The sequence below is a fragment of the Homalodisca vitripennis genome, chromosome 2 (genome assembly GCF_021130785.1).
Source record: "Homalodisca vitripennis isolate AUS2020 chromosome 2, UT_GWSS_2.1, whole genome shotgun sequence".
Taxonomy (NCBI): domain Eukaryota; kingdom Metazoa; phylum Arthropoda; class Insecta; order Hemiptera; family Cicadellidae; genus Homalodisca; species Homalodisca vitripennis.
The window spans coordinates 4,891,053-4,912,354 of NC_060208.1; the positions used below are offsets into that span (position 1 = coordinate 4,891,053).

General features: G+C 38.0%; 2 protein-coding genes across 2 annotated transcripts; both read left to right on the forward strand.

Moving 5' to 3' along the window:
• The first annotated feature begins 198 nt into the window (after window positions 1-198).
• LOC124353440 (oocyte zinc finger protein XlCOF6-like) lies at window positions 199-17,259 on the forward strand. The gene is made up of 10 exons (XM_046803278.1): window positions 199-337; window positions 1,071-1,268; window positions 2,194-2,389; window positions 2,533-2,912; window positions 3,195-3,626; window positions 5,173-5,307; window positions 8,409-8,540; window positions 9,927-10,055; window positions 15,277-15,468; window positions 16,972-17,259. Exons 1-10 carry the CDS (start codon window positions 199-201, stop codon window positions 17,178-17,180), a joined length of 2,142 nt encoding a protein of 713 aa, XP_046659234.1. The 3' UTR covers window positions 17,181-17,259.
• Window positions 17,260-17,367: 108 nt separating this feature from the next.
• LOC124356115 (longitudinals lacking protein, isoforms A/B/D/L-like) lies at window positions 17,368-20,054 on the forward strand. Its single transcript, XM_046807269.1, has one exon. The coding sequence runs from the start codon at window positions 18,459-18,461 to the stop codon at window positions 18,783-18,785; it is 327 nt and encodes a 108-aa protein (XP_046663225.1). The 5' UTR covers window positions 17,368-18,458; the 3' UTR covers window positions 18,786-20,054.
• The last annotated feature ends 1,248 nt before the right edge of the window (window positions 20,055-21,302 follow it).

The following is a 21,302-nucleotide window of genomic DNA, read 5'->3' on the forward strand; positions in this document are numbered from 1 at the left end:
TTTGGAGCTAATCAAATGTTACATAATATTGTTAATGAAAGTGGTGGTAAAATCCTTTTTATTGATTCCTTGTTTACTGAATACAATATTATCATCTTTATGGATGCCCATTTTCTTTTGTGCAAAGACAAATCCCGTTTAGGAAGACTTCTGATTCGAGTAATAAAGTAAAATAGTATCGATGGTTAACCACCGACCATGTTCTTCGCTGCTGACCACCGAAACTCTGTTGCAGGTCACCTCGTGTCCGACGAGAAGGAGAAGCACGTGTGTCCTTCCTGCGGCAAGATATACAAGCACAAGTTCATCCTCAACAGGCACCAGAGGTACGAGTGCGGTGATCGCAGACCGTTCTCTTGCTCTTTCTGTCCCTTCACTTGCAAGCAGAAGTGCAATCTCAAGATCCATGTCTTCAGAAAGCACAAGATCTTTTCAGAGTCTGAAACTTCTTAAGTTTGTATGTGTCTTTCTTACACGTAAATAAAGAAATTTTTTTTAAAGTGCACTTGTTTGATATATTGATTTTTCCTATGTTGTGCGTGGATCGCGTCAATAGTTTGAAGATTACCGAGTGTCAAATTCAAGGATCAATTCGAGAAATGTCAGAGCTGAAGCCATTCAGCGGTTTTTGTGTCAGCCAACCTCTTCGTCTTTCTACACCACTTTACGTGCAGCACCATCGCTCATAGCACATTCTCCGAAGGACTTCTGCTGCACTATTCCCTTCTGCTTGCAGGAAGCGAATAAAACTCTTCAATTCACATTTGGCGGGATGATCAATAAAGGCGGCCATGTTTATGTGACTGCAGCTCAGCGCAAACTGACTACTTAGAAGTGTTGTAGCGGAGAAGATGCGCGATTGACTACTGCGCACACCGCGCACCTGCCACGTGTCTGGCCGTCACGGCTCTTGTTTTGTATGTGCATTACGAGTCTTATGTAATTTCTCGTTTGGTTGGAATTACTGTGGATCTTCCATGTTGTCACTTAAATTTTGATTTTTACATTTGTTGAGTAGACAAAATATAAGTGAACTATATTTCCTGCTAACGATATTGATCGTGTTGTAGATGCGGGGAAATCCAAGATGGAGACAGACTCGGACTACCAGTGTGGTACGTGCGGTAAGACGTACGTACATAAGGGTTCCCTGGTGAAACACCGGAAGTTCGAGTGTGGGGACCTGAGGCCCTTCCGCTGCTCACTGTGTCCCTACAGCTCTAAACAGAAGGGCCACCTGAAACTCCATATGTTCACCAAGCACACCAGTCTGTTATAGGTTCTAGTATGGCCCTACTATGTTGCAACACGCACAACCACCAGAAACACCATATTTAATATTCTTTCTATTTTGTTTCTAAAATAATGTTTTTAACGGTCTGTTCAGTACATGCTAACAAACTTTGTAATTAAACTTTTAAAAAGATGAATATATTATTGAGTCTAATTTTAATTTCACTTTTCACCCCTGTCCATTACTGGTAGATCTAGATCATATAATATAAAATAATGGAGTATTCAGAGAAAAAAACTAATCATTTCTAGGAATCAGTTATTAAATATAATACATCTAATATTATTATTATTATAGTTAAGAGGGTACGCTAGGTAGCTGCTGGCCGCGCATCTGGCCGAGGCCAGCGTTAACTTCCCCGATCTGGCTCCACTTTTAACATGGGCCCAATGTTTAATCTGCGTTATAAATTATCTAAAATTCATACATTTTTCATTTCAGACACTTTATTACTATGGCATTGGCTAAGAAACTGAATGTGGGAGGTACGTCAATATTGGGTACGCTAATTTGGTTATGCGTGATCTCTCGACTACAGTGGCGTGGTATACCACCTTAACAAATTATTTGTAGTTCAGGAAACAACTTATTAACACTAGGTTCTCACAATGTATTGTCTGCTTTTCTTAAAGTTGCACAGGTTTCTAAATTGGAATTCTGAGGTTTTATTAAGTGATTAAAATATTGTAGTTGGAAAAATTTAGATATTAGACTATTAATCAATCTATATTCAAGGCGATCTGTCTGAAATGTATTGGCTGAAAAATTATTGGGATTAACGGGTGAAAACAAATAAATAAATAAATAAATTCAAGAATTTTGGTTGACGATAAACTTCAAGAGTGGTGGTATATTGTTTAATACCTCATCTAGTAACATCGACTGTTTTTATGTTCTAGATGTCTCCGTGGTGTTGGATGAAGGTGGGAAGTTTCTGTGTACGAACTGCAACAAGAGCTACCGACACAAGTACAATCTGAACAAACACCTGCGGTATCAGTGCGGTGATCTGAGGCCGTTCCATTGTCACCTTTGTCCTTTCACTACCAAGTACATGTTCAGTCTGAAGAAACACGTGCGCATCAAACACGCTGAGTTCGCTAGCTAATACACTATCGTGTTCGCTATATCCGGCTTGGAACTGTCCTGTTGGGGTTAAACTTCAACACGGACCTGTCTAACAGGGCAACGGCCCCTAACAGATGTTCCAGTACAGACCGAATTATTTAATGTAGCAGAAAGCGTTGCGTGTCTCCCAACTGCCGGAAGTACGCTTCTGTACTCGCTCGCATCGCCACCGACTACACTGACTGTACAAGTAACCGCACCGAGTACACTGACTGTACAAGTAACCGCACCGAGTACACTGACTGTACAAGTAACCGCACCGAATACACTGACTGTACAAGTAACCGCACCGAGTACACTGTTTGTACAAGTAACCGCACCGAGTACACTGACTGTACAAGTAACCGCACCGAGTACACTGACTGTACAAGTAACCGCACCGAATACACTGACTGTACAAGTAACCGCAGCGAGTACACTGACTGTACAAGTAACCGCACCGAGTACACTGTTTGTACAAGTAACCGCAGCGGGTACACTGACTGTACAAGTAACCGCACCGAGGTACACTGACTGTACAAGTAACCGCACCGAATACACTGACTGTACAAGTAACCGCAGCGAGTACACTGACTGTACAAAAAACCGCACCGAATACACTGACTGTACAAGTAACCGCAGCGAGTACACTGACTGTACAAGTAACCGCACCGAGTACACTGTTTGTACAAGTAACCGCACCGAGTACACTGACTGTACAAGTAACCGCAGCGAGTACACTGACTGTACAAGTAACCGCAAGCAAGTACACTGACTGTACAAGTAACCGCAGCGAGTACACTGACTGTACAAGTAACCGCAGCGAATACACTGACTGTACAAGTAACCGCAGCGAAGTACACTGACTGTACAAGTAACCGCACCGAATACACTGACTGTACAAGTAACCGCAGCGAGTACACTGACTGTACAAGTAACCGCACCGAGTACACTGACTGTACAAGTAACCGCACCGAGTACACTGACTGTACAAGTAACCGCACCGAGTACACTGACTGTACAAGTAACCGCAGCGAGTACACTGATTGTACAAGTAACCGCAGCGAGTACACTGACTGTACAAGTAACCGCACCGAGTACACTGTACAAGTAACCAGCGAGTACACTGTACAAGTAACCGCAACCGACTACACTGACTGTACAAGTAACCGCACCGACTACACTGACTGTACAAGTAACCGCAGCGAGTACACTGACTGTACAAGTAACCGCAGCGAGTACACTGACTGGGAAGTAAAAATGTATAGTCAGATTGTTAGGTGGGAACATTGTTTAGGATAATTGGCCACTTAACAGGGTGGTGTATGGAGTGTTTCGCCAGACATTCAGCACCGGAGATACAGGCAGAGAAGCATGAGGAGAGCACTGACTACGTCACACTAGGGAAGTAAGGGTGAGCTAGGGTGGATAGGTACTGCAACGCAACGGTGCGCTGAAATCCATTACGCGATGTTTCCCTTACGACATTCCAATCTACGCCCGTATATATTACATTTCTTAGTAAAAATTCATGTTTATATTTCATGAAGTGTTGAAAATATCCTTAATTTATAAACTTTACACACAACTTAAGTTGAAACGAAATTGAAATTTCAATAATGTAGGTGATTATACAAACATTTAGTTAGCTATATTATATCAATATGTTTGTAATAGCTCAAAACATGAGCCTAAAATGAGGCAGATTCAAATCCCCCGGCATCAGCCTTTACGAAAGTGGTAGAGCGTATCCTTAATATTGACTTTCCACTCTTATTGTTTTACTTTTTAATCTATGATTAAAAATGTCGTTACTCTATGTTACAATCTCTTTTGGTTGTTCTCAGTTTGCTTACAAGTTTATTTATATCAAAATCCTATTGATTAATACATACTCACACCTGACTCATGAACAATCGCAAGACTTCTGGTCAATTCGTCAATTGTCCGGACAGGCAGATAGACAACCAGACACAAATAACATTTTCAGCCCCATGAGATATAAGCTTTGATAACGCTCAGCCACTTATTTATTTACATACAAATGTTGCCGCTAGTTTGGAAGCTGTCAATCCATGTTATATATTTGGTATTACTTTTACAACAAAAAATTTTAAAACTATTCTATCGTTTAATTTTTTTAATGATTAATTTATGCATTGGTTATTTTAAAATTATTATTCTTATTTTTTAATTGAAATAGACTTGTGTTTGGACATTAGGGCAGTTGTAATAATAGTAATGATGTATTTATTAATTTATGTATTAATTTCTCTTAATGTATCAAAAACTATAATTGGTATCCAAATATAAACAAGGTACTTTTTTGTGGTATTCCAATTGTTTATAAGCAGTTAATTCGTGGTAAATAGAGTTGTGTCATTATATCCTACTATAATTTGTTACTCGTATTCAATGTATACTGTAAATAATATATCACATTCTGTACATAACCTCAGAACCATACAATATTTTGTATAATAAATATTATTTAGTTTTAATACCTTCATTTTTGCTATTCTAAATCCTCCCTCTAAATACAAAGTATATTAGAAATAGCAGCATACTATTGTTATAACAAAATATATATCCAATAAAATAAATTCCTCTACAGTACAGACGATGGCTTTGGTTTTGGAATTGAGAGGCACTATCTATAGACGTGCCATACGTAACATTCAATGCTACTGAAACTGCTTCTCAGGTTACCCAAGGGGCATCAATATTAATGACTTCTCTCTTCAGCTGTCTAATCGGTCGATAATTTCCAGATCTGAGTGTAGACAGCGGCAGCGGTGTTGACGGTGACACGTTCCGCTGCCCGGACTGCGGCAAGAGTTACCGACACAAGAGCAACTTGACCAAGCATCGTCGCTACGAGTGCGGTGACCTGAAGCCCTTCACCTGTACCCTCTGTCCTTACAGGGCCAAGCAGAAGTGTTCCCTTAAGCTACACGTCATCACAAAGCACAAGGAAAATACGGCTGGAAATAAAATTTGAAGAAAAGTGTTATTGTTCGGACTTAATATATTTACGAATGTAAACCGCCATAAAAAAGTTTATGTTATGTTGGGTAGTCGAGAAGAGTTGGTCGAGATGCAGTTGCCACTGTTGAAGTAAACAGTCTAAGGAAGTGGCCTACACTCGTTATTCGATTGTTATTATCGAAGTATTCGATAGTATATAATAGTCGTACGCAACATATTAGCAACACATTTAAATTGTAATAACCTAAACTTAACAATAACACTATAAAATATCAAAACCAAGTATGGCCTAATTTACATATTATAAAATTGTACAATATTTATAGTTTGGCCGGATAACAGTGAACAACCGCTTGAGAAAGGATTCTCCCCTTGTATAAATCAGGAGCCAAACCCACATGTATGTATAGAAATAGCTTACATCATTTCCTCATATTAATCACCATTTTCAAATTCTCCAAACATTAGTAACTTCTTGTTGTTTGTTGCTTACATTAAAACTATTGTAAATAAGTTGAAATCATATGGTTAAATAATTGTAATATTAAATTATTCATTCGCATGAAAAACAATAATTGTATTCGATAAAACAACCGAATAACGAGTGTAGGCCGCTTATTAAAGTCTACCTCAGCCTGGCATGTCTTGAAATCGATGGAGACGTAGAAAGCGATTGTCAGCCGCTAGCTTTGGCGGAGGTCGAAATGGGTGGGTATCAAAAGGGTTAAAAATATTAATCGATAATTCTTTTTGCAAATCATATTTTTATTAGCTTGACACACGTAAATCAACTGTTTAGATACATAAATACTGTAAATCAAAATCAGCAGTTCAGTCTCTTTGTCTAGTATTACGGTAATATAACTATTATTTGTGCAGTGTAGTGGGGGGGGGATAATTGTTTTGTATTGGTAACCCCTTCGAAACCTTCCAGTTTCGACCTGCACCACAACTAGCTCGACTGACAACCGACTTCTTTGTTAGGGGAGATTTATCTATCGATTACAAGAACAACCATGTTCTACAATGCAAATTGGGCCTTGGCTCCTAGATTATAACAATGAAGCTTTGGATGGCCGTGGAGCAGATTTCTGTTAAAGTTACTCTTGGACGTATTTCCATTAAAGCACGCCTTGAGTATATCTTTCGATTATTACAATGTTTTAATAAGAATTGTGTTTTTGTCATTCTATTATACAGTATTTTTAATTTGATGTCCATTTTTAATTTATCTTATTGTTTTTCTTCGTTCTTCCTGTCGTGTAAGATGAGTTTGTAATTTGTAGTTGATACATTATGTGCTGTTGTATTATTTCATCCATTCACTAAATCTATTGACTGCTTGAAATGCGTGCCTTCTTTTTATGAGCATTTACAAACTAACGTATTTTTATATTTCGATGTACTCAATATTCATCATAAAACTATATTGGGCTGATTAAAACTATTCTACATTGATTATGTTAAGCACTTCAGCTTGTGCAGTTTTATGTAGTGAATTAACTGATTGTTTACATCCTTTTTAAATATTGTTACATGTTTTTACGCCTACCAAATCTTACCTGCTTTAAATTCCCAGTTATTTCGGCCAAAAATAAGACAATTCTTTATTTAGCAACATAATTAATTATATTTTCTGGTAGATTTCAAATCTTTAAAATAATAAAATAAAATAAAACTGTTTAGCTGTTTTGTCACAAATGATTTTTCATAATTTCATCATCTTTATTGTTATGTACTTAACAGTTTTTTTAAATAGAAAGGTGTGCTTTTACTGAATTTTGTGTTTAAAGTGCATTGAACATAAGTCGTGTTCCTTGTGTTCTATACAAATTTAACTTAAAATGTTATTTCAATTAAACTCTTGTTATTTATGCTCCTACAATTATTTTCCTGTTTACTCAAAGCCCGTAAAAGAAGTCATTTTGGGGGCGTGGTTAGGCACTCAATTTAGGTCTTAAAAAACAAAAAACGAAGGGGAAGGGGGAGGGGGTGAAAGTCAAGAGAGTTCTTATTTGGTCCAGTAAGATCATGTGTACCAACTTTCAAATCTTTATGATAATTCTTTCAAGGGTTATCGCACAAACGGAAGGACTATGATTCGATTTTTAGAAAGTCCTGTATTGTAGCGTCCTTATTTAGGCGATAATACATTTGGTGCTGCATCCTGCTAGCTTAGTTTGGAACAACTCTCGGTAGAAGTACCCAAATGGGGTTTTAAACACAATATTAGGGCTGAGCAATACGACTATTAAGAGTTCTAATCAAAGTTGTTATTTAAATTAATGATGTATTTTTTATTGACAACGCTTTGTTTTTCTGGGAAGATATTCATATTAGTGAATATGTTACGGACTCAGACGTTGATTCCTTAGAACGAGATGTCTTACAAATTAGAGGCTATTTTATGGATACATAAAATGAATATTTTATATTATAACACAAGCAACTAACGTATTATTTTTGTTTACGTTAATTTGTTTTTAATTTTTCCTATACTCTGTGGTGAAGCAATGGCTGACATTAATCTTGCGACTTCATCTTTTTTAGTCTATGTATTATGATAAATAAAATTTAAATAAATTTATTATTTCAACGTCTTATTTAAATTTTTAGCTTTTTTAAAAATAACTTCAAGTTATGTAATAAGCATATTTCAAATAATTTTGTTTTATATTCATCAACACAACTGTTAGGATGAAATTTTACCTTGAATTGTAAGACACATTTTTTTCTAACAACCGTCAATATTATACGGATACGATGAAAGATGTTGTATTGAAGTGGTTTTGTATTTAAATTTTAGGGTGCTTCTGTTCATATTTCAAAAGATAACTCAAAATTATAAGTTTTTTCTTACCCATGTTCTTGATAAAGGAATAATTAAACTAATTTAAAACAACATCAAGTGGTTTATGGATGATAGCGTTTGATGTAATTATTGTTATTGTAAAATGAATGGAGAGTGCGGAATACATAATTTCAATCACATCATTGATTGTGTGTATGTTTGTTGTAGATATTTCCGCAATTGAAGGTGACGGCGTGAAGCGGTTTCGATGCCCGAACTGCCCGAACAGGAGCTACGGATACAAGCGAAATCTGACCAAACATCTTCGGTACGAGTGCGGCGAACAGAGACCCTTCAATTGTACCCTTTGTCCTTTCTCTACCAAACAGAAGTTCACCCTCAAGTTGCACGTATTTAAGAGACATACGTGTTTCCCCGTGGCAAATAAAAGTTAGAAGAATCTACATTGTTTGATTTCAATCATTTATTGCCTGTGATATTCTCGTGTGTAATTAATGAATAATTTAATGTGTTATATAAATATTTAATAATGATAACGTCTTACAATGTGGAAATTCTGTTCAAAAATAAATGCAATTACTATGGTATATTTTAATTATATTTAATACATTTAAATTTAAATTATAATTATTTAATCATTTCAAAACGGTAATTTTATAAAGTAATTTTTGTTTAAGAATTTAGCAAAAGCTTAACTATAATTGTGTGTTAAATAAGGCATTGGTTTATGTTAAACATGTGAGTTCGACTTGTGAAGTTTCTGAGTTATCATCTTTGTGTGTTTGTAGAGCCAGTGAGCAGCATATAACTCGTAAAGGTGAATTTCCCCTAAGTACGATATTGTCATTGGTCACGCTAGTTTTGGGGTTCGAAATAGAAGCGTGGCGAAAAAGTTAGAAATATTGAGTCATACATTTTGTAGACGGTTGTTTGTAGATGGTTACATCGCCGTGAACTAACGCGATAAAGACACGGGAAATAACCTGAATGTTACTATTTTGAGTCCAGTACAGTAATATCTGATTTGCGTTAAAAATATTTAAAAAAGTGAAGAAGTCGAACTTTACTTTAAAATATTACAACTGGCTGATTACATTTACATAGCTGCTAATTTTGTTAGAGTTTGGATCTTGTGTTTTAGGTATTTTTGTGTAGAGTAATTACATTGTTTGCAAATATTCTTGGAATTTTGCTCCGTCATTTTTAACACAATATGTATTTAAGTAAGCATATGTGTACTTAAATAAGTGAATGGCTGAAGTACTGAGCTTGAAGTAATTTTTAGGTAACATTTAAGTCTATTATATCAACGTTTTTTGACAATATAACTATACCATTTGATAATTTAACGAGATGATTTGAAATTCAGAATTAATAATGGTAAATTGGATAAAGTTAGCCTGAGTTTGTCAATCTTATACGTGCCATTTCAAAATGTCATATATTAAAGCAGTTGGAATAGTATTTTCTCATTATCTAACATTTTATATAATCAAAACCAATAATTCATTAATGAACAATTCACATTTTCTTTTCGAAAATCAATATTGATATTTAATGTAAACATTAATAAGCTCTTCTTCACCCACTTTCCGGCGCGAGAATGATGTAAGCATGGTTGGCCGTGACTACAGTATATCGTGCGGACAGACATGATACTGATAGTTTCACCGACCACGATAAGGTAGAGCGACGAACTGTAAGTAACTCAGGCCCGTGTTTCAGACTTGGTTGCGGCGGAGAACTGCGATGGCGGCAAGTTCCGATGCTCCGACTGCGGCAAGTGTTACCGGCACAAGGCTAACCTGTACAAACACAAGCGGTACGAGTGCGGAGACCAGAGGCCATTCAGTTGTACGCTCTGTCCGTGCAGCTTCAAGCAGAAGTTTTCGCTCAAGAGACACTTATTAATAGTGCACAAGGACACTCTTAGTGTAGACACTTGAGGATTACTGTAACAGACTCTAATCGCTTATTGATATTAGAACATGTAATGATTCGCTGGTCATCACACCTACTCTCCTTTAACAATTATATATTTTTGTATTCGTTATTGTTGGAGTTTTAGCAGAGTTCTCTTATTATTAAGCTAAAATTATTTTCGAATCACATTGTTTGGTTAGGTGTAAAACCGGTATCGTTTGATACCGCTCTCACAGTTGTTTAATGCCATTAATTCAATACTACTAGATATTTCTTTCGTATGTTTGTTTATAGAAATTAATTAAATGATTTATCATGTTTTGTGTTATTTGTTTACGTTGTTCGTGTTGTTTATTTTAACACCCACACACTTCAGGCTTTGATGACTCAAATATATTATATGAAGGCATATGTATTATTCCAGCCAATTAAAGGATTAAAGAGAATTGATTATTATTGTAAATAGTAGTTACTTTCAATACTATACCCGCCTAAAGATACTAAAAAATACATTTCTTATTGTTTTTAACTGTAACGGAAAAAACGTTATTCTTCTTGAGTAGTTATTTCACAATCTTGTATTGATTAAGGTCTCTGTGTGAGGAATCATCTTATCCGTTCCTATCGGATTTGATCGCCTGTTTTCCCTCTCAGCAAGGAGGAAGTAATTATGGTTTGGTGTCGTTATAAAGTGTAAGACAGCCGAATCTAATGCAGAAAAAACGTATACGTGACGGATTTAGGTCTGCCATGGATACTTGAATACTTGAGTATTCCAATAATCCAATTCCTATAGTTAACAATAAGGAGAATTTTCTAGTATTAAGGCAAGGATGTCAGATGCCTTGTTAAGAAAATAAATGTAATCGAGGGATTTGGGGCTGGTACACTTTTATAACATTAACCCTGTCTGCTTCACCACTGACCAGTAACTCGCATAACTCGTAAACTCCAGACCGCAAAAATCCCTCAAGTGAGGCGCGGGATCGAACCCACGACTTGAGGTTAACTCCAGCGCTCGAGAGAAGCACCTTAGACCTCACAGCCATCCTGACCTGATGTCTTGAGCGTGCATATAGCACACTTTCGGTAGCTATACAACGTCAGCTGCCATCCTGACCTGATGTCCTGAGCGTGCATCTAGCACACTTTCGGTAGCTATACAACGTCAGCTGCCATCCTGACCTGATGTCCTGAGCGTGCATATAGCACACTTTCGGTAGCTATACAACGTCAGCTGCCATCCTGACCTGATGTCCTGAGCGTGCATATAGCACACTTTCGGTAGCTATACAACGTCAGCTGCCATCCTGACCTGATGTCCTGAGCGTGCATATAGCACACTTTCGGTAGCTATACAACGTCAGCTGCCATCCTGACCTGATGTCCTGAGCGTGCATATAGCACACTTTCGGTAGCTATACAACGTCAGCTGCCATCCTGACCTGATGTCCTGAGCGTGCATATAGCACACTTTCGGTAGCTATACAACGTCAGCTGCCATCCTGACCTGATGTCCTGAGCTTGCATATAGCACATTTTCGGTAGCAATACAACGTCTGCTGCCATCTTGACCTGATGTCCTGAGCGTTCATATAGCACACTTTCGGTAGCTATACAACGTCAGCTGCCATCCTGACCTGATGTCCTGAGCGTGCATATAGCACACTTTCGGTAGCTATACAACGTCAGCTGCCATCCTGACCTGATGTCCTGAGCTTGCATATAGCACATTTTCGGTAGCTATACAACGTATGCTGCCATCTTGACCTGATGTCCTGAGCGTGCATATAGCACACTTTCGGTAGCTATACAACGTCAGCTGCCATCCTGACCTGATGTCCTGAGCGTGCATATAGCACACTTTCGGTAGCTATACAACGTCAGCTGCCATCCTGACCTGATGTCCTGAGCGTGCATATAGCACACTTTCGGTAGCTATACAACGTCAGCTGCCATCCTGACCTGATGTCCTGAGTGTGCATATAGCATACTTAATGGTAGCTATACAACGTCAGCTGCCATCCTGACCTGATGTCCTGAGCGTGCATATAGCACAATTACGGTAGCTATACAACGTCAGCTGCCATCCTGACCTGATGTCCTGAGCGTGCATATAGCACACTTTCGGTAGCTATACAACGTCAGCTGCCATCCTGACCTGATGTCCTGAGTGTGCATATAGCATACTTAATGGTAGCTATACAACGTCAGCTGCCATCCTGACCTCATGTCCTGAGCGTGCATATAGCACAATTACGGTAGCTATACAACGTCAGCTGCCATCCTGACCTGATGTCCTGAGCGTGCATATAGCACACTTTCGGTAGCTATACAACGTCAGCTGCCATCCTGACCTGATGTCCTGAGCGTGCATATAGCACACTTTCGGTAGCTATACAACGTCAGCTGCCATCCTGACCTGATGTCCTGAGTGTGCGTATAGCACACTTAATGGTAGCTATACAACGTCAGCTGCCATCCTGACCTGATGTCCTGAGCGTGCATATAGCACAATTACGGTAGCTATACAACGTCAGCTGCCATCCTGACCTGATGTCCTGAGCGTGCATATAGCACACTTTCGGTAGCTATACAACGTCAGCTGCCATCCTGACCTGATGTCCTGAGTGTGCATATAGCACACTTAATGGTAGCTATACAACGTCAGCTGCCATCCTGACCTGATGTCCTGAGCGTGCATATAGCACAATTACGGTAGCTATACAACGTCAGCTGCCATCCTGACCTGATGTCCTGAGCGTGCATATAGCACACTTTCGGTAGCTATACAACGTCAGCTGCCATCCTGACCTGATGTCCTGAGCGTGCATATAGCACACTTTCGGTAGCTATACAACGTCAGCTGCCATCCTGACCTGATGTCCTGAGCGTGCATATAGCACACTTTCGGTAGCTATACAACGTCAGCTGCCATCCTGACCTGATGTCCTGAGCGTGCATATAGCACACTTTCGGTAGCTATACAACGTCAGCTGCCATCCTGACCTGATGTCCTGAGCGTGCATATAGCACACTTTCGGTAGCTATACAACGTCAGCTGCCATCCTGACCTGATGTCCTGAGCGTGCATATAGCACACTTTCGGTAGCTATACAACGTCAGCTGCCATCCTGACCTGATGTCCTGAGCGTGCATATAGCACACTTTCGGTAGCTATACAACGTCAGCTGCCATCCTGACCTGATGTCCTGAGCGTGCATATAGCACACTTTCGGTAGCTATACAACGTCAGCTGCCATCCTGACCTGATGTCCTGAGCGTGCATATAGCACACTTTCGGTAGCTATACAACGTCAGCTGCCATCCTGACCTGATGTCCTGAGCGTGCATATAGCACACTTTCGGTAGCTATACAACGTCAGCTGCCATCCTGACCTGATGTCCTGAGCGTGCATATAGCACACTTTCGGTAGCTATACAACGTCAGCTGCCATCCTGACCTGATGTCCTGAGCTTGCATATAGCACATTTTCGGTAGCTATACAACGTCAGCTGCCATCCTGACCTGATGTCCTGAGCTTGCATATAGCACATTTTCGGTAGCTATACAACGTCAGCTGTCATCCTGACCTGATGTCCTGAGCGTGCATATAGCACACTTTCGGTAGCTATACAACGTCAGCTGCCATCCTGACCTGATGTCCTGAGCGTGCATATAGCACACTTTCGGTAGCTATACAACGTCAGCTGCCATCCTGACCTGATGTCCTGAGCTTGCATATAGCACATTTTCGGTAGCTATACAACGTCAGCTGCCATCCTGACCTGATGTCCTGAGCTTGCATATAGCACATTTTCGGTAGCTATACAACGTCAGCTGCCATCCTGACCTGATGTCCTGAGCGTGCATATAGCACACTTTCGGTAGCTATACAACGTCAGCTGCCATCCTGACCTGATGTCCTGCCATCCAACATACGAATGGAACGTCGTCTGATACACATGTCCTGAGGGTGAAACATCAACTTGTTGACGACTCCTGCTTCTTTAACAGTTCAAATGTATAACGTTCGTAAGGTCTGTTTTGAGTCTATTGATATGTAAGGCTTTTATAATTGTGCAATCGGAAGAATATATACGAGTATATATATATATATATATATATATATATATATTTCATCTTTAAATTGGTAAAATATAATTTTATCGTAAATAATTTTACAACCATCGATAATTCTTCTATATAATATATTTTTATGAATATGTTATTTGTACGGCCTGCATATAGTGTGATATTTGATGTGATATTTGATATTGATATTTGTATACCTACAAATTCAGTACAAACTTATAGAAACGTATTCGGTTAAAATTAATGAAGGGGAAATTAATTACTAACCAGAAAATTATCTCCCTTCACGAATAAAAATACCTTCATGCATCACTCTCCATCCGGTGAACATAAACACGGCAGAGAAGGAATATGCACTGTGCACCGTGAACTGCACTTAAACATTGATGGTTTGCATGTTCCAGATCTCACTCTGACGGAGAACTACCGTGAACAATTCCAGTGCCCGAACTGCACTTGAACATTGATTTTTGCATGTTTCAGATCTCACTCTGGCGGAGAACTACCGTGAACAATTCCAGTGCCCGAACTGCACTTGAACATTGATGATTTGCATGTTTCAGATCTCACTCTGGCGGAGAACTACCGTGAACAATTCCAGTGCCCGAACTGCACTTGAACATTGATGGTTTGCATGTTTCAGATCTCACTCTGGCGGAGAACTACCGTGAACAATTCCAGTGCCCGAACTGCACTTGAACATTGATGGTTTGCATGTTTCAGATCTCACTCTGGCGGAGAACTACCGTGAACAATTCCAGTGCCCGAACTGCACTTGATCATTGATGGTTTGCATGTTTCAAATCTCACTCTGGCGGGGAACTACCGTGAACAATTCCAGTGCCCGAACTGCACTTGAACATTGATGGTTTGCATGTTTCAGATCTCACTCTGGCGGAGAACTACCGTGAACAATTCCAGTGCCCGAACTGCACTTGAACATTGATGGTTTGCATGTTCCAGATCTCACTCTGGCGGGGGACTACCGTGAACAATTCCAAAGCCCGAACTGCACTTGAACATTGATTATACGCATGTTCTAGATCTCACTCTGACGGGGAACTACCGTGAACAATTCCAGTGCCCGAACTGTGACAAGAGCTACCGCCACAGGTGCAATTTGTACAAACACCGCCGATACGAGTGCGGGGACCAAAAACCATTCAGTTGCATCTACTGCCCTTACAGCTCCAAGGCTAAGTTCAACCTCAAGATGCACGTGTTGGCAAAACACAAGGCAGACAACACGTGAGGACTACTGAAAGTGTGTTGTGTCGGTTCCAATCGTTTACTTTTCCTCAAGTTTCAGACATTTCATCTACGCGGGTTTATATTGAAGGTACACTATTCAAGATAGGGGTAAATAACGTTTTTGACATTTTATATTGGTAAATCCAGTGAGCTCTAACAGAGATTTCGATCTGTGCTGTTGTACCTAAAGATCAGAAAATCTAGCACTGTTAATGTATGATCAGTTGTAGATAGAAAGTGAAATGTGGGGGGAGGGGGTTGTATCTCAGTCCATGGAACCATTTTTTTGGTACATGCATTCAAAATATTTGGAAGACAACCAGAAATGCTCCAAAAACTCGAAATGAACTCGAAATTTTAAACTAACACCGACTGTGTACATTAGATACTCGCATATGGCACGCCTTATTGCCCAAGTGATACAATCTTTTGCGACATATTTGCGAAGTTCAAAACCATATGTTCACCAGCAATCCTCAATCAATTACCGATACAATCCTTTGTTGAAGGTTCATTTTAATATACAATCTTGCTACTTGGGAAGCATGTTTTTCTACGCATATTAAGGCCAATTAAAAACTGCTTTGTCATCTTGTGGTATATTTATATAGTGTAATTTATGATTGTATTAAATATATTTTTGTTAACTCGCTTTATATTTTACCACTTTTTCATTTAAACTGTGTACATTAAAGGTTATTTTTTAAATCAGATCAACTATGTCCGCTTTATAACTGCAGGAAAACAGATTATTATTAGCCACTCGTAATTGTTTTACTATTGATATAGCAGAGGTCCCCTTTCTTGTCTGGCTATAATTTCTCATGGCAAATTATTTTCATAACGAATAATTAACTTTAAAAATAGTGAATGAAATAAATCTCTTTATTAGTCACAACGTTATGTAGTATTGTCCGTTAGCATGTCTTTATTCTAAGGCTAATAAAGTATTGGTGTTACGGATATCATCTCGCTGCTTGTTACATATATTATAGTAAACTTTTAATAATTTGTAAATATATCAATTTTTAACCTGCTTTCTTAGTATAGCCTGTTTTTTACTATCGTTTATTATTCGCAAAAATCGTCTTTGTTGAGTATGTTATATTTTTTCAGAGTTTAAGTATAATTTCCGTCCCATAAAGTTAGAGCATAATCTATTTTAGAATGAATTAAGACAACATTTTTTTTTAAATTCATAGTTAATCGGCATCTAAAAAATGTTTGATTAGATAAAAAATATCTTAGAGTATTTGAGAATTTAATTCTTTACATAGTTCACATGGGTGTTCCATTTTAATCTATTATCTACGAATAAACCTAAAAACTAGTAGTACCAGTTATATAAACCTAAATAAGTAAAGTAAGTTCGTTTGTTTTATAATTTAAAAAATAATCAAACACTAAATTATAATCGTTTCTGGAGTTTTAAACACGCGGCTTCTTGAATCAGTTGAATGCATGGTTTATCCTCTCCAGTAATCGGGACTTTTATTCCAGGATGTGTTGTGATACGAGAGCAGTTCCAGTGTCCTTCTTGTGACAAGATTTACCTACACAAGGGCAACCTCGCCAAACACCAGCGCTACGAGTGTGGAGACATCAGACCCTTCAAGTGTCGGTACTGCCCTTTCACTACCAAACACAAGTACAGTCTCAAGAAACATGTGCGCATCAAACACTCGTGCCTTGCCGTCCAAATTGTGTAATTCTCTTGTTCAACTTTGCTCTTTGTTAATAATAATATATGTTTATTACAATTTTTTAAAGGGGTGTTTTAATTGCCTTCTTCTGGGCTATGTTCAGTATATATTACGTATTGTATATTTATCTATGAAGGTTTTATTACAGTCGAAACATTTTAGATGATAGTTGACAATTACATGTCCAGTTGACGCAGAGTTTCATAATTTGTTACCTTTTTTTTATTAACACGTGTTTTCCACTCGTGTTTGTGTCGTCTTCTGAATTATAGTACACACAGGATTTATAAATATTGACCTTTCGACTTATATTATTAATGTATTATAATGACAAATCTGAATCATATTTAGTTTTGTACTTCATGGACGCGCGCCCTTTCGTCTCTAGGTTATGCTCGTTTTCTCACATTGATTTCCTCTATTCGAATAGAGGTTTTAACAGGGTTTGCGGTATTTTATTATTTAATTTGAAAAGCTCGTCGTTACAAGTGAGTATCTGAAACTCTTAGGATTGAGAGAGCGGTTTGTACAGTAGGCTAACGACTCGGGATACCTTGTACAATAGAATAAATGCCAACATATACCACTGATGGTTAAAGCCCACTTTGTGGTTAAGATATAACGTCACCAAACGTATACAATTTACTAATCGGTTTAGATAGTTATTAAAACTTATGTTCTGACTCTCGATTACAGGGTTGCAATTGTATTGCTTGGATTACTTGTATCAGTAATGACATACACATTCGATTTTTCATCAAAGTAATGTAAAGGTTGAAAAGCCGCCAAGGACGTTATCATTATCAGATGGTATTAACAAATCATTTCCATTTATTACCTGATTAATCTTTCAATTATGGATTAATAAATTTTGTGAGCAAATTAAATAATGTTTTAATTACGTTTGATTGTACCATTTGAACTGGCTCTCCACCAGGGACTCTGCTGAGTAGTCAATATAAATCGATAATGGTGCGTAGAGCCTTGAGGACTGGGACGACATCGATCTATTGGGCATTTCCAATATTTTTCATAGATAAGCGTTTCCGTCCTGCAATGATCTTTCTCAAGATAAATATATACTTTCATAAATAATTATAAACAGGTCACAGACCTGAAGACAGAACCATCTTGTGACGACTCCAGTTGTCACAGGGCGTGTTGAGAAATACCATTGCAGTACGGTTTAGATATGCATATATCTTATAGACTAGCACGGCGGTGGAAGGGCACGTGACTTGCAAGGGATATCAAGTAGTGAGGTACAAAGGCAAGACTCTTCTAATGATCTGTGTCCGTACTGAACTGAACGCTATAGCTGTAGTCGAGGTCGGTGGACGAAGATTGACATGTACTTGTGTGTCCGCAGCGGCACGCGGGGGTTCTGCGGGGCTCCAGTGTCAGGCGTGTCTCAAGGTTTACAAGAACAAGCTGACGCTGACAAGGCATCAGAGGTACGAGTGCGGTGACAAGAGACCCTTCGCCTGCCCTTTGTGTACCTACAGCGCCAAGCAGAAGTTCCAGGTGAAGCTGCACATCAAGAAGAAACACAAGGAGTTCTGCTATCCTGATCCAACATCTTCGGACTCTGATCACAGCCTGACTCGGTGAACTGATGGATGTCGTACCGTGCCTGACAGGAAGTCGATCGATCTTGATCGAACTCATCCAGAATTTTATACTGTACAAGTGTGACTAAATAGTATGTTTTCTTTTACAGCGTTACATAAAACTCTGAATTGGTCATTTTGACCACTTGAAAATTCTTAGTGGAAAGTTCTTAAAAGGCAAAACAGAGACGGTTGAAGAAGGTTTTCAAATGGGAAGAAATCTTTTGAGAAGTCACTCAATCAATTTAATTGCAAGAATATGAATTGGGCTGTTGTAAGAGCATCGTTGAAACTTAGTAAAACTTTTTATATGTAAGATTAAGGATAATATTGCTCTGATCTGTTTCTTCGGCCCCTAATCACAGTATTAGATACTTAGTGAGTAAAATTAGATTTGGATGTAAAGCTTTAAGTGTAATTTAAGCACATATACAATAAAAAGGATTTAATATTGTAAAAATAATATACATAAAATGATTTTTTCAAGTTTGTCTGTAAGAAATGAAATAGCGGGACCTTTCTTACAAAATAATTCAAGAGCCATTATGTTGGGGTTTTTTCCAATCACTGCTTTTTTCACCTAAGTACACATTCATACTTCACGCGATAATACACAATAAAAACGGAATGCCTGAATGGATTTCACAAATTAAAACTTTGCTCGAACTAAAATTCTTACCCAATGCAATACATTTCTTTACATTTAAAAGCAACAACAAATTTGTTTTACATTTCTTGTTGTTCATTGAGCACTACTGAAAAATAAAAAAACCCTTACACCTTTTCAGAGTATGCTAGTTTATTATATTATTTGTAAATAAATAAACTACTAGAATTCTTATAAATTTCCAACTGAAAATGTTTTAATATATTTAAATCACATGGATATTAGAGTATATTATACTTCCGCATGTATGTAAACTCGGATGTAATTTTTATGTAGTATTCAAGTGACAGTACATTATCAACTCTACTACTGTAATAAATACAAATAAACAAAGTAGTAATAAAATAGATACAGTATATATTTGTTTTTGTACAAAGTACAACATACAAGACACCATATTAAATGTGCTGTAAGTTGGAAATAAATTTGTCCTAGTTCAAGGTAACAATATTCTTTGTTATGTTGTATATACTTGTACATAATTTCGTACACTGAACTGTATGTTTTTATATGAAGTAATCTCAAGAATTGTAAATACTGTATTTATAAAGTTTAAGTAAAACAGTGAGCGAATGAAGTAAAATAAATCACACAGACTCTTGATAGTGCATTATTATTGTTCCTTCTATCATGATATATATAATCAGCAGTCTCCGTAGTTACAATAAACATTACGGTTAGTTAGGCGGCTGGTAGTAACTAACTACTGTTACTAGTCCCTAGTGCTAGTTATTTCTATCAGTGACAGCATAGGTTTGGCTGTAAGATGACACAGAAGATACGTTTTATCTCTTGAGTGCTGTTATAAAATTATCAAATATAAATATATAATATAATGAGTCTTCTGAAATCATTCAGAATTTGTCCAAACACGGTATTAAAATTAACGTACCAACTATTGGTTACTATGTAGGAATTTCGAAAAGGGGAGTATGCTGTCCTCTTTAAGAATGGGTAACTCCTCAACTACGGGTGGTTGTTATTACAATGAAAATAATACGCAAAGTTATTTGTCAAGCATTGCACTGCATTGACTTTTACATGTTTAATAGTTTAAAAGTCGATTAAAGGGAGGGGGTTTCTTCTTGCTTTTCTTGACTTGCTTTGCTTTCCACATCACTTACACAGACACAATTCTGTGTCATCACATCATTTGTTGTGTTTCACATACGCTCTTCTTTATTTTTAATGTGTTTTGTGTTTTTTATCGTTTGTGTAAATCACTTGCGTTCATCCATTGTTGGATTTGTTTGTAATGTCAATGCGTAATTGTGATATTTCAATTTGTACGGATAAGGAAAACTCAAAATGACTTTTATGCATTAGTCCAATCTTAATCACGTTTAAATATGTTAGGTTATTAATTAACTAACATATTTTCAATATAAGGTGGTATTTTTGTTACACGTAATATATGAGAGAACTTAAGTGACAGCCTTAATCATGATCGATCCAGCCTCACAGATTAATACAACTGGTTGAGATTTGTCACATTGTACTAAACACTTGAATTTGGCTCCCTAAGAGACCTCAAGAACCAATTGTATAGGACAGATAGATTAGTGGTTTGTGTCCATAACCAACTATATAAGTTGTACTGAAGAGAATACAGTGTTAGTGGACAAATACACGTTAACGTTTCCCTCTGCCCGCAGCTGCACGAGGAGTTTGTGTGGAGTTCCGGTGCCGAGCGTGTCTCAAGGTTTACAAGAACAAGCTGACATTGACCAGACACGAGAGGTACGAGTGCGGTGACAAGAGACCCTTCGCCTGTCCGCTGTGTACCTACAGCGCCAAGCAGAAGTTCAAGTTGAAGTTGCACATTAGAAAGAAGCACGAGGTGTTCTGCTA

Coding starts and splice junctions, on each gene's coding strand:
- LOC124353440 (XM_046803278.1), top strand. CDS start 199: ATGTTCTTCGCTGCTGACCACCGAAACTCTGTTGCAGGTCACCTCGTG. Junction 2,390..2,532: donor GTGCGCATCAAACACGCTGA/GTTCGCTAGCTA, acceptor TTAATGTAGCAG/AAAGCGTTGCGTGTCTCCCA. Junction 5,308..8,408: donor TGACCTGAAGCCCTTCACCT/GTACCCTCTGTC, acceptor TGTTTGTTGTAG/ATATTTCCGCAATTGAAGGT.
- LOC124356115 (XM_046807269.1), top strand. CDS start 18,459: ATGATCTGTGTCCGTACTGAACTGAACGCTATAGCTGTAGTCGAGGTC.